This window comes from Diceros bicornis, chromosome 37, assembly GCF_020826845.1.
Source record: "Diceros bicornis minor isolate mBicDic1 chromosome 37, mDicBic1.mat.cur, whole genome shotgun sequence".
Lineage (NCBI taxonomy): Eukaryota > Metazoa > Chordata > Mammalia > Perissodactyla > Rhinocerotidae > Diceros > Diceros bicornis.
Genome location: NC_080776.1, coordinates 19112216 through 19126462, shown reverse-complemented (window position 1 = coordinate 19126462; position 14247 = coordinate 19112216). Strand labels below are relative to the sequence as shown.

General features: G+C 38.9%; 1 protein-coding gene across 4 annotated transcripts in view; it reads right to left on the bottom strand.

The window, feature by feature from the left end:
• Positions 1-14247, bottom strand: part of LOC131399108 (nuclear autoantigen Sp-100-like) — a 92540-nt gene that overhangs the window by 37356 nt on the left and 40937 nt on the right. The window contains exons 7-17 of one of the 4 annotated variants that reach the window (XM_058533178.1): positions 13944-14027; positions 11306-11452; positions 10461-10544; positions 8869-8952; positions 7960-8013; positions 7423-7515; positions 6200-6253; positions 5816-5883; positions 5488-5572; positions 1404-1460; positions 377-430 (exon numbers count right to left, since the gene is read on the bottom strand). In XM_058533178.1, coding sequence (XP_058389161.1) covers positions 377-430; positions 1404-1460; positions 5488-5572; positions 5816-5883; positions 6200-6253; positions 7423-7515; positions 7960-8013; positions 8869-8952; positions 10461-10544; positions 11306-11452; positions 13944-14027 — 864 coding nt within the window. Of the gene's footprint in view, positions 1-376; positions 431-1403; positions 1461-4987; positions 5573-5815; positions 5884-6199; positions 6254-7422; positions 7516-7959; positions 8014-8868; positions 8953-10460; positions 10545-11305; positions 11453-13943; positions 14028-14247 lie in introns of those variants that run through there. The other 3 variants (XM_058533179.1, XM_058533180.1, XM_058533181.1) reach the window with 3 other exon arrangements.

Sequence of the window (14247 nt, the reverse complement as noted above, 5' to 3'; positions counted from 1 at the left end):
TAGGATGATGTACTAATTTTAGAAAGCAAGAAAAGGAAAAGTATATATACTTTTTGAAATATATGTAGAATATAGATATAAATAGGGTAATTCTATATATTACCCTATTTAGATAAATAAAAACATATTCCAAAATGTATAAATACATGCACAGAAAAATTCTGGAAAGATATACACCAGTGTTGATAAGAAACATATGTTTTAAAATCAGAATAAAAAGCAACAGGATGATATGAACATTTTGAAAAAAATAGTTACTTTAAAAGGCATTCATTTTTTTGTTGTATGAAAGGTATAGAAAATAATAGTAAACTACAGCATTAAAAGATAGCTCAATTGTAACATAAAAATCAAGTAAATTCTTATTCACTCTTACTTCTTTCCTCACTGTGTTTCCCCAAAGTAGAATTGTTTCCAATGTCCATGGTATCTAGAAAGTAACAGGTGGTGGTCAGAGAACTGCAATTTATAAATAAAGGTTACAAATCTTACGACAATTCACATTGTGGAAGGCTTGAATTTATAATGATGTTCTGTGTATCGTTTCCCTGTCTTGTTTCTAAAGGAACCAGACAGGTACTACAGTGATATCTAAGGTCTTGCTTTATTTCTCCGAGACTTTGAAAAAGCTCTTTTTTACTTATGTACATCAGTTTCCTCATTTATGAAACAAGGATAACAACAGTTATCCTGTTCAGGCTTTAGATTTTTTATGAAGATTAAGTAAGATTTTATTTGCAAGAGTTAACAAGAAACCACTATATAAATCAATAACATGCTGGAGGACATCCTTCAAAACTACACATTGAATTTAAGAATAGTTATCAGAGATCTTTTTTCCTAAGGACCATTTGTCTTTTGAAGCCTTTCCAAGGTAGTGACAAAGTGACACTATTATCTACCAGCAGAAGAACACTTGGATTTCTTGTTCCATGGACAAAGTGGAAGGCACTATACAAATCCAACACTTTGGCATTGATATGCCAATACAGTAAATGAGATACTGCTGTTTTTACCAGTGTATTTCTACCACATCATCCATGTATAATCAACAGGGCCCATTCTGTTAAACATGACTTTATAATGATTTCTTGTCTGCCTGCAGTTCCCAAAAATATCAAATCAAACAAATGCAGAAAATGGGATTCTGGCATGGACTGGACGCATCCATTCCTTGTCAAAGTGTGCTTGGAGTCGAGCGCAGCAGGAAACAGGAACTCTGCTTTCAGACTCCTGACATCCTGCAGCCCGAGCCCTGTGGCTCTCACCTTCGTAACTGGCCTACTCCCTGTTGACGAGTTTCCTGATGTTCTTCTTGAACCCTGATCACCTACCACAGACATACCCAGGGTCTGTTGTATCTGCTGAACCACCTCCACCCTAAGATCCGTGGGCGGCCTTACCCATGATGTCAGATGCTTGGCTATTTTCAGTCCTTGCTTCTTGGCCTCTTGGCACACCTTTTGAAAAACACATGACACAGGAACACCTCTCATTTCCAAGTTCTTGTAGCACTGCTCTTAAGCTGTGATTTGTAAGGAATTTTCATTTGCGCCTTCTCCCTTCAATGGATCCAATGGATCCAATGATCCTCCTTTCCTCCACTCCTACATCAAAGGATGGCTCTACCTCTGAAATCGCTTTCTCTTTTTTTGCTCTTCATTGTCTCTGTCCCTTCCTTTCAATCTATTTTTTTCTCTTTTATCATTTTCTCTTTGCCCAAATCTGTATTTTTGTTTTTCTATTTTTTCTTTATATGCTTCTCTCATCCATTCATTGATGACTTTTACATACTTTAGTATATACTTTTATGTGATGTTACTCTTTTCTAGAAATATTATTTATTACATTTATATGTATATACAATATGTGTATATAGAATCCAATTATTAAAATAATTTTTGTAAATATTCTGTATAAATACTATAATAAACTAACTTTTCCAGACAAATTTCTTAATGTTGGAATACAGAGAGTGAACAACTTTTTTCACTCACTCAACAAGTTTGCTTCTTTTATGTGTCAAGTGCTGACAGTAATGCAGGGCACAAGACTACTGAAAAGTCGGTGCTCGTCAATCTTATGAGCAACCAGGGAATTGACACATAAATGAGTGAATATATTGAAATAAGAAGAGTGTTAGGATACGGATCATACAGGATACTCTGGTGGGGCATAAAGCAAGAAGAATTGGCCTAGTTTGAGATGAGAAACCTCTTCCAGAGGATGTGTCATGGAAGCAGGAGTTAGCCAAATTAGGGAGGAAGGGGGCCAAGAAGTGAGTCCTAAATGGATGGAGAAGCATGTGCAAAGGTCTAGGTTCAGCAAATGCAAGTAATCAAAAGGAATTTAGTATGTCTGAACATGGAGTGAGAGAATGAGGGGCAATGATGAGGATGGAGAAAGAGGCAGGAGTCCCTCGGTAGGTGTCTTTGGAGACCTCACAAAGGAGAATTGACTTAATCCTAAAGGATATTGGATTTTATGTAGGAAGCAGTAGGAACATATTTGTATTTTTGAAAGATCAATTTAACTAAATCACTTAGAATACATTTGGTGGGAACAAGTTAGAAGAACAAACAGGAACCCAAAGCTCTAGTTCAAATGAGAAGTTATATAGATATGGATGGAAATGGAGATAAATGGATTGAAGACATTTAAAGAGAAGAATTGATGGAGTTAGTGACAGATAGGGTATATCTATTGAGGAGATGGCAGTGTCATGGATGACTCAGAGGATTTCAACTTGAAAGAATGGGTAAACTGATCATGTGTTTTAGAGATAGAGAGCACTGGAGGAGCAGATGCTGGTTTTAAGGGAAAAGATGAGGTGCTCGGTTTTGGAAGTGTTGAGTTTGAAGGTCTTGAGAGAGAGCTACATAAATAGAGAAGGCCAGAATCTTCAGAACCTCGGAGACAGGTCTTCCTAATACTTGGATGGATGAGTTTAGACACTTAGAAGACAGGGTTGGGCTGGACATGTATGTTTAGGAACCGTTAGGTTGGGACGGTGATTGAAGGCATAAGAGTGGATGAAATGCCTGGGGTGAGGTCTCTTGCAATCTAGGTGAGTTATAGGGGGCACTTTGATTTCTGGGGACACCTTACCCCGAAAACTCACTGCTATTGTGAGCCACTTATTGTGCCAGTGCTGCTTTCGTCTTACGTTCATTTCAGATCCCACAATTTCTCCGTGTCTCTCTTCTCCCCCTTTTTCACTGTCCCCTCTCTCTACCATTTTTCTCCCATCTTTTAACTTTCTCTACATAGTTCTCTTTGTGCCTCTTTACTCCTTTCCATTTATTACCCCATGTATGTATCTCCCTCCATTCATTTCCTATGCTTCTCTTCCTGGATCTAGTTTTAGTATTGAAGTAATCCTTTTTCTACTGTCACTTCCCTTTCTGTTTTTTCTTTCCTTCTAGTCTGTTTCTCTCAATCTTATCTTGACCTTTTGCCTTTTTTCTTTTTTACAATTACAATCTTTGTCTTTATCTATATTTTCTTGATCTATATTCAGCTTCATCTCACAGATTACTACTTACAGCACCACCAAATTCCTGCTCTTTTGACACTGACCGCATTATTGACCACTATTACATTTTCCAGTTCCCCATGAGCTTTCTACATTGCAGGTCTATCAGTCAGTCATGGGCTTTATTACCATGTTTCTGGTACAACTTCTGAGAGCTATCTTGAAAATCATCTCTCTTCCCCCACTAAACTCCCCGATCTGGTGATATTTGGATTCCATGTCCACTTGGAAAAACTTGAAACTTACTCAGAGAGGTTTTCGTTTGGAGACCCCAGCCTACCGTCTCCACTCTTTCTCCTTACATTATCCACTCAGTGTCACCTCCCTCCATTCAGGAGCCCAGCTATTCTTTCTCTTTTGGCTCCCTCAAACCTGTTGAAAGCAGACTGAGTCTGTGCACAAGTCTCTGTCTGTGTATGAGTGTGTGTGCGTGTACATGCAATGTTTAAGGGGAGAGGTAAGGTACAGAAGGAAGAGCTTTTCCTCTGTGCAGACACGAAAACAAAGATAATCGATAATATCATAATTGGCTTTTCCATCACATGCTAATAGGCTGGCATCTCTTCCGATTCTCTTCCTCTACTCACTGGAAGAGCTTCGAATCCACAGAACACTAACGGACAATGTGGAAATGATAGATTATAGACTGTGACCCAGGAACACACTTCAATGGGGTAATGCTCGTCTATGTTCACTGCTCAGATGAGCTGAGAAAACACCTACTCCAATGACTACATCTTATATCCAACAGAGATTTGCTCTTTCCTTTTCCATTTAGCTACAACTCATTCTGTTCCCTGTCTATTAATTTTCTGCCCATTGCCCTTCCCTACACATTTCTAGCTCCATTGCTTGATTCTCCATCGCTGGGAGCTTCTCTCTCCTTGATTTCTTGTGTCCCTTGTGTTGCTTTCTCTTTTCATCATTGAATCTCTTAATCTCTGTTCCTTTTTATTTCTCTGTTCATCCTTTTTGGCTCTATCTTTCTAGGTATTTCATATACCACATAGCTGGCTCCATGCCTACCCTCTTTGTTTCTTTAGGACTTTCATTTTTATCTATCTATCATCTATATTTCCAACATCCACACCAATATTGAAGCTTATATATCCATCAATATATTATATACATATATAAGTGTGTATGTGTATATATGTATATACATATACATATATATACATGTATATATTTATTTATTGTTGTTGTTAAATAAGTTTTCTTGCATCAGGCACTGATACATCCCATTGTGAATATGCCAAGTCCCTTGTACCTCTTCTTTGAACTTTGATCATGTGACACAGCTCTTATCTTCCTGCCTGTTACACACAACAGTTACCCTCTTTGACCTCATACATTTGTACATCTATTTTCTCATCCTAAAATGGGGATGGCAAGAGTTAGCCTAAGTATTAAGTATTTTATAATGACAAAGTAAGATCCTATTTGTCAAAGTACTTTAAAATAACATGATATAATCAAATTACAGTGGGATGGACATCTGTCAAAAACTATACTAAAGTTTGAGAGTGGTTGATCTGAAGCTTTTATTTCCGTCTATAGTTACATAGAAGGACCAATTGTCTTTTGAGGTTTTTACAATTACAAATGACATGAATGCCAACCAATATATCACTATAGAAATCTAAGATCTTAGTGTTAGTAGGCATGACAGCAAGCATTAAAAAATATACCATCATTTTGCTATTCATTTTTTCTACAGCAGTGATATATAATTACAAACATTTAGTCAATAGGATTCATTTTGTGATTCATGAGTTCATAATAATGTCCTGCCTCCTTCCATTTTCTAAAATGCTGAAAAAGAGTTCTCAAGATTAACTGGATACAAGTTCATCAAGGTGCTTAGAATAAAATGCATCTGGAAACAGTAGCTTTTAATTCAGATTCCTGACATTCTGCAGGCCAACGCTTGGCATCCTAATCTTCTTTACCTGACCCACTTCTTAGGGCTGAGCTAGAAGTTTCCTGAGGCTCTTCTCTGTTACTCAATTCTGAAAAGTCATCACTGGTGGTCCCTGCAGAAAGAAGTAAAATTCCTTAACCGTCTCAGTCTGTGTCCTAGGAACCAATTCAGCATGGAATTCTTTAAAAGGAAAATTGGAAAGAGAAGCTCATGTAGGACCAGTAGGAATATTCCTACCACCAGGCCACCTTGTGGTTCCATCTGACCTATTTATCATAGTTGCTCCAGGAACCATCCCCAAGGACTGGGAACAATCTTGCCACGGAAGGCACTCCCTTTTGTCATCACTTCTTATACTTCTTACCCTTTCCACTTGTATGCACATACTTCTTCTTCTTCCAGCTCTGGATCTCATCCAGATAGGCTGTGGAAACAACATTTCCAAGATGTCAGGGCCTCTATCAGCTGGGCCCTGAATAACTGTGTGGAGACGAGCACCCCTCCACCCCGGAAAATACTTTACCCTATTTATGTGAATGAAGAATAAACTTGTATTGCACTTGTGTCATTGAACTTTTTGAGATCTATGTGTTATATCAATTAGCCCATCCCACGTAATACAAAATGTGTAATTCCAACAAACTAAATATTTTAATTTTAAAGGGTATAACAAAAAATTTGAATGAAGCTTTGTAGCAAAGAAAGACATTTGTTACATCAAGAGTTTTAATGGCTCTTACTTCTTTTCCTATTACTTAACCCCCAAAAAGATTTGTTTCCAATATCCGCAGGATCTATAAAGAAAAGGAAAACACAACCAGTAATATATAACTGAAAGAATTGTAAATCTTATAGCTATTCACATTGTAGACAGGATTTGGACTAGAAAGATGGAATGATGGTCATTTCTGGCTCTTCCCATCTAAGGGAAATAGACTGCTACCAAATGGAGCAAAGACCCACGTTCCTTTAACCCCAATTGCAAAATCAAAGGAGTTTTGAAAACCAACGTTTTTCCATAGGTTTGCAGCTAACTAATCTGGCAGTGAATCTGGATCTGAGCTGTCATGGGTCTATGTAAAATCTTTATCACACTCGATGTGAATTCACATAATTTACTACAGGAAGATTAATACAGTATATTTGAGAATGGGATTCTGCCTTAGACCCTCTTGGGAGTGTTTTGTAATATATAGTCTATATAGCACATTATCTTTTAAAATAATAAAACATTATTATTTTATATCTGGCTTCAAAAGCTTTGAATAAAGGTTATGGATGTTTGCTAGGAGTCCAGCAAAACTAACAAACATGTTAGTTCTGCTTCTTCCAGTAACTTTCCGTATGTGATGTGTAAAAGATCCTTAAATGTTTATGTATGGAGTTTCACTATCTGTGGAATGGGGGAGAACAACAGTTATCTGGCCTACCTTTTAGGTTGTTGTCAACATAAAAGGATATCTTATTTGTGAAGATATTTTCAAATATCATTATATAGGGCATTGTCATGTTGGGGACCATTTGTGAAGAGCTACAAATTGAATTTGATGGTAATAACCAGAAGCTTTTCCTTCTGTCAATAATTAGAGAGTATGACCAGAGTCTTTTGAGTTTTGAACAAGTTTGTGACAAAATCAAGCAACAGCAGACTGCCCCACTTTCTCTGCTCTCTACAAAATAGGCGGTGGGCAGGGGTGGAAATAACTATATAATCCAATGCTTTGGGGGATAATATGTCTGACACCATCTAGTAAAAACAGCACTGCTGTTCAACTACAGCCACCTTGTTAAGCCTGAATTTATAATGATTTCTTTCTTTGCATTTTTCAAAATGGCCACATGAGATAAAGGCAGAGAATGGGCTCCTGGTCTGTAGAGTGTGCTCAGAGTAAAATATGCCAGGAAACAAGAGCTCTGAACTCGGAATCTTGAAGTCCTGGAGCCCAGTGATGGCAGTCCTTACCCTCCTCATCAGGTCCACTTCCCAATGCAGAGCTCCAGGCTCCCGGGGATGCCTCGTCTGCACTGGACTCTGAAGAGTCTCCAGGTCTTACCACTGCAGAAGGAGCAAATGTCCCTTGAAGGTCTCAGTGTGTGACAAAGGAACAAAGATAGGAAAACCCCTGGTAACTCTGAAAACTCAAGGTAAGAATGTTTCTAGGAGAGCCTTAGAAGTCTGGTATTGAAGAAGGCAGATCTCCCCCTTGGTGGCTTCTCTGAACTCTACTGGAAACAGAGCTCCACTCCTCCCCCATCTAATACTCCTTGGAATGTTTACTTGAGAAAAAAATTTTAAATTCTATTGTGTTTGAGCCCTTGTCTTCTTTGGGTGTACTTGTTACAGTCATTAGCCTAACTGATACAAAAGTTAAAATACAAATGATCTTAAATTAAAACAAATTTATATTTTACTTTGAAGGATATACCAAAGAGTTAGGATGAATCTTTTGTAGAAAACAATGTTCATTTATAACCGTGAAGAGTTCTTATTTGTTCTTACCTCTTTTCCAAAGGCTTTTTCTGCATGTCGGTGATTTTCTGAAATCCATGGGCTCTATAAAGACCGAGGAAACAGTTATTTGTTTGCAAAAGTCTTACAATTTCTACAACTGACATGACAGACGGGTTTGTGATGACAATAACGTTTTGACGATCATTTCCCTCTCTTTCCTTCAACCGAATCCAGCTCTGGTGGCCCAGGGTCATAATGCTGCGTTCCTGCCTGGCTCTCCCTTTTACTCTCCATGTGAATTTGCGAATGACTCTTAAACACCACCAGCTCCAGTTCCTCATCTATAAAGCTGGGATAACGTGGTTACCCTAGCTCCCTGTTAAGGATTTTGTGGAAACAAAATAAAACTTTATTTACAAAAGCCCTGTGAAAAATCACAGGGTAAGCCGATGGTTTAACTAATTTGGGTTTGAAAGTAGTTGATCACAAACCATTTTTCCAATAATAATTATACAGCAGCACAAATTATTCTTTCAAGACTTTCTATGTTTGGGACTAATGACAATATTGTCAACAAATAGAGGAATACTATGCTTCCTATGCTCAATAGAATATAAAGCATCTTGATAGAGAATAAGCACATTATTTCAACTCTTTGGCATTAATAGATATGCTAGTGTGTAGTAAAATATATTGTCATTTTGCCAGCATATTTTTGCTACATTTTCTATCCCTCAATCAATTGGAACCATGCAGTTAAACAACAGTTTATAACACCTTCTGCCTCTTTCTATTTCCCAATATAGTCAGAGAAGTTAAATGCAGAAATTGGTATCCTAGAAATAAGGGAATCAAGCCATATGGAGAATGCTCAGAATAAGATTCATTAGGAAAATATAGCCCTGGATTTAGATTCTGGATATTTGTCGTCCAAGGTTGCAAACCTAATATTCTTACCTGGTATAATCTGAGGTCGTGAGCAGGTAGCTTCTTGGGTCTCTGCTCCTTCACTTGATTCTAATGAGTCCCGGTTATTGATTGCTGCATAAAAGAATAGGAATCCTCAGGGGTCTCAGTGTGTGACCAAGGAACTGATGCAGCAGGAAATTCCCTAACAGGAAACTTGGAAAAATCCTGAAAACCAATGCAAATCGTGACCTACACTCAGGCCACTCTGGTCAACCCTTCTAAGTCACCTGCCTTGTAGGTTAGTGATGCTCCATTCCCTGTCCCCACGGCAAGGGACAACATTACTGTGTCTAAACCTTACCTTCCCACACTTCTCTCTCGTCTACTTCTTACTCCTTCTAATTGTCATATCACACTTCCTTCATCTCTGCTATTTCTCATGCAAGAAGACCTTAAAAATCTTGTGTTGATGATGGCAGAGACTCCTTTACCCCCTCCCAACCTAGTGCCTCCTTGAACTGTTTGCAAGGCTGAGACATAATATCCTCTTGTGTCTGAACCACTGACATATTTTGGGACTACCTTTTAGAGCAGTTAGCCTACACTAAGATAAAAGTTAGAATGCGCACTCGCTAAAAACTGAAGCCAATTTAATTTTTACTTTGATAGATCTACTGAGCAATTAGAGTGAACATATTATTTAAAAATACTGTTCTTTTGTAACATCAAGATCATGTAACATTTTTATTTGTTCTTAGGTCTTTTCCTAGTATGTTTCCCCAAATAGGCATGTTTCTAATATCCTCTGGGTCTAGAAAGTAGAAAGGGAAAACAAACCACCAATTTGTACACTAAAGAGCTACAAATCTCATGACAACTCATGGTACAGATAGGATTGAGGAAACACAACATGTTGATAATCATTTCCGGCTCCAACTTTACAAAGCAAATAATGCAGAATACAGGACGCTAGTCTTGTCTTTCCCTTTAATTGTCCAAGAGACTTTGTAGAAGACCTTGAAACATTTTTGTGATTGTGCTTACCCCTTAAGGTTGCTGTAGAGGAAAAAGTAAGACATTATTTGCAAAGGTCCTTTGAAAAATCACTATTATGCCATGACTTCCTGAAGAACTCTGTCAAAAAACAATACTTTGTGTTTCAGAATATTTTATCTGAAGTCTTTTTTCTGCTAACACTAGATAGCTGGATGAGTTGTCTTTTGACACTATTCAAAGTTTGTGGTCACATGACAAAATGACCTTCCAAAAAAGGAATATTTAGGTTTCTGTTCCCTATAGAAATCACTGTACAAATCTAACACTTTATAAGCATAGAAACTAGTTTTAAAAACAAGCTCATTACTTGCCTAGCCTATTTCTACTATATTATCAACAAATGGATGCATATATTGATTAATAGAACCCATCATTAATGGGCCTCCTCTTCAAAAAATATATACATAATGATTTCTTATCTCTTTGCAGATCCCAAAAATGTCAAGTAAAATAAATGCAGAGAGTGGGATTACAGGATAAACTGGATCCGTCATACAAAAGGGGCTTAGAATAAGATGCCTCAGGAAACAGTAGCTTTTAATTCAGATTTCTGCAGCCCAAGCCTTGCTCTCCCACTTCCTTACCAGGCCAACTTTTCAGTATCGAGGGGGAGGCTTCTGAGGGCTCGTCTTCATCACTGGATTCTGCGGAGTCCTCACTGCTGATCACTGCACAGAGGATAAAAACCTCTTAGGGTCTCAGGATTGGGCCAAGGAGCCCACACAGCAGGAAACTCCATAATGGGAGCACTACAAAGACCTAGAAACTAAGTTAATTCAAGGCACCTTGGTCTGTGCTTGAATGTGTGTGACCAGCAGGTTGCTCCAGGTCCTACACAAAAGGTGATAAAATTCATGCATAGAGGGCAGCTTTGCCCATCCTGAGATTCTTCTTACCCCCACCATCATGCTACCTCCTACCCCCACCCTCAGTCTACCTCCTACCCCCACCCTCAGTCTACCTCCTACCCCCACCCTCAGTCTACCTCTTTCTTTCTTTCTCATTTTACTTCTTCATTGTCCTCTTGGCCCGGCTCATTTCCCCTACCTATGTCTGTCTCTCTTTCTGGCGATGGTATCTCTTAATACCTCACTATGTCTTCATGTGTTTCTTTCTCCATCTCCTCTCATGAATATTTTGGGTCTCCAATTTTTTCCCCTTTCTTTATCTCCTACCCCCATACTTTCCTCTCTTGCTTTAGAAATAATCTCTCAGACATCAATACTTAAACCTACCATTTCTGTCTTTTGGTATTTTTCCAATTCCTGGAGACTGTCTTCTGCTGAACTCACTCTATAGGGTGCCAGTTCCCTCCCCTTCCTGCCTCTGTCCAAGGACACTTGGACTACCTCAATGGACCCTGATGACATGTTCCAGCCCTTTGCCCGGTACTGTAATTCACATCACACATTCTTTGAGTCAGCCTTACCTATTATGTCAGATGCCTGGTTACAGTTAGTCCTTGCTTGGGATTGCTGTTCAACCCTTGTGTCAAAAAACGGCTTTTCCTTCTTTATATCCACCAGACGTACAGAACAGGAATTGAGTTGGATTCCATGGTTGCGTAGCTGTGCTCCTGGGCCAAATTGTAATGAATGAAGAATTTTCATTTGTCTCCCCAAAAAGGAGTAATCACGCTTCACTACCATTAGTAAGTCCTTTTCCCTGTAATTCCACTGCAGTGGGTAAAGCTAACCCTCCCTCCCCTCTCTTTTCCTGCTGCTCAATTCTGTCCCTTCCTTTGTGCCTCTCTTAATTCTGGGTTTTTTGTTTGTTTTTACTTTCTCTTCTCATCCTTTGATGAATAAATTTTTGCTTTTTTAAAAATAAAAGTTTTATTTGCAGTATAACATACATAGATAAAAACGGGTAAATCATAAATTTTGAATTATCACAAAGGAAGCATATCTGGGTAATCGCCACTTGGTCAAGATTACTAACATCCCTGAAGCCTCTTAATGACACTTCCCACTAACTTTCCCCACCACCTAGCTCAAGCTAACCACCATCTTGGTTTTTGACACTATTGGTGATTAATTTTGCTTGTTCTGAAATGTATATCAATTTGTAGAAGTAGAATCATGTCCCCTTCTCTTATTTACTCTCTCTCTGTCTCTTTGTCATTTGGGGGTAATTTGGTTTCCTTTCTCAACATATGTTTATGAGAGTTATTTGTATTCATTTTGTATATTTATTTTCACTGCTGTATAGTATTTCATTGTAGAAATGAACCACTAAAAAACAAAACCATAAAAAATCTATTTGTGCTGTTTCAAGATTTTGGCTATTATGAATAATGCTGCCTTCCTATGTGTTTTTTTGAACACAGGACGCATTTCTGTCGGTTTCTGCTGAGTAACGTAACTAATGAGTCACACGCTATATGTAATTTCTCACTTTGGAAGATTATACCAAACTGTTTTGTAAAAGCATATGTAAAGGCAGAGATATAATTGAGTGAACTTGGCAAATTCAAGTAACTAAAAGGAGTTTGGTGTGATGGGAATGTGGCGTGAGGGAGTGAGAGGCAAGTGATGGTGGAATATGTAACTGCATGGTAGGTGTCCCTCAATACTCCAACCAGGAGCAAGATAGGAGGGAGGAGGCCAGCAGGAGACCTCTCCTCTATTTGAAGTGAGAAGTGATAGAGATCTGGATTAGAGTGAGCATGCTGGGATGAAGAGAAGTGGACAGGTTGGAGATATTTTAAAGTTGGAATTGATAGAAGTGGCAAATGAAATCATGGTTGTTTTAATCCACTAAATTTTGGGACTGTTTGTTACACAGCAGCAGATAACTGACACAACCTCTGAATAGAGATGTCTTTCAGATCTTTGAATAAAGGTTTTCAGGCACTTGGAGGAATGAGTCTAGAGGACAAGTCTGGGCTGGAGATGTGTGTTTAGGAATCAATAGATCACAGATGGTGACTGAAGCCATGGAGAAGATGAGACGCCTGAGGAGAGACCTATTTTTATCTGAGGGGGTTACACAGCCATTTTGATCATTGCAGACACCTTACCCTTCTCAATCATAGTAGGAACAGCCCCTTGTGCCTTCTTTCCTGGGACTGTCTCCTCGAATTGAACAATATCCTGATTTGTCTTCTCTCTCTCTTTACTTGGTCCACTCTCTACTGATTTTTCATTCATTGTCTTTTATCTCATTCTCTACATAGCTCTCCTGTGGCTCCCCCCATTTTTTTCTATTTATTGATATTCATTTCCCTCTGTATCTTTCTCTATTCACACTATTTTTCTCTACATTTTTTATCACTGCCCCCGTAGTGCCCAGCAAGGTCTAGGGCACAAGAAGGTGCCGAGAGTTAGATGCTCCTTACATGTGCCCTCGGGCTTCCTTGTCTCACCCTACACCTGGCCCTGCTGTCCTCTGCCTGACTTTTTGCTTTATCCATTCTCTGTTACCTTTCCTACTTTCTCCTATTCTCTGTTTCTTAATTGTTAATGTGACTTTCAGTATGCCTCTTCTGTATCAATTTTTATCTTATATACATTTTCCTCATCTCAAGCATTCCCATCATCACCAAAGTTCTGCCCCTGTGCCATTGTCCACCACACCGAGTCCCTCCACCTGCCACTTCCTTTCTAAAGGTCCTTCACCTGGGCTTCCTTACTTGCAAATCTGACCAGCAGCATCATGCATGATTTCCACGTTTCTGTTATAAATTCTGAAAAGCAAGTTGCAACTTATTTCTTTTCCCCAACTCTACAACATGGCACTGTTTGGATTCCATGTCAATTTATCTGAAACCTATCTCACTCGTGTACTTTGTTATTTGGTGTCCCCAGTCTACCTTTCCCATATTCTCTCTCCTTACATTCTCTCCCCAGGGACAGCCCCTCCATTAAAGAGCTCAGCTCTCTTTCTCCTTTGCATTTCACACCTGTTCAAAGCAGCCAGAGGCTGTGCATAAGGTTATGGGTCTTGGGAGGTGTTAGGGCTGGGGTGAGGGAGAGGCGGTTAGTATGGGAGAACAAAGGAAAGCTTTTGCTGTCATAGAAAAACAAAGATATAATTTAAAAATTGCTAAGATAAGTAATAATTACGTTCTTCATCACATGGCAATGGGCTGGACGTCTCCTTTCTTGCTTCTCCATTATTCACTTGGATAGGTGCTTGTTCGCAGGACTCTGAAGATAAAAAAGACCATGGCTGAGATCCGACAAAGCCTTGCTCCGCCCTATTTCCCTTTTGTTACACCTCACCCGACTTCTCTTCCCTTCTTATATTTCTACTTATAGCTTGTCTGCAGATATTGCCACCTTGACCCCATGGAAGTGTTGGTGCTTCATTGATTCTCCAGCCAATCTCTCCGTGATTTCTTTGGAACTTTCTTTCTGTCTCTCTTCC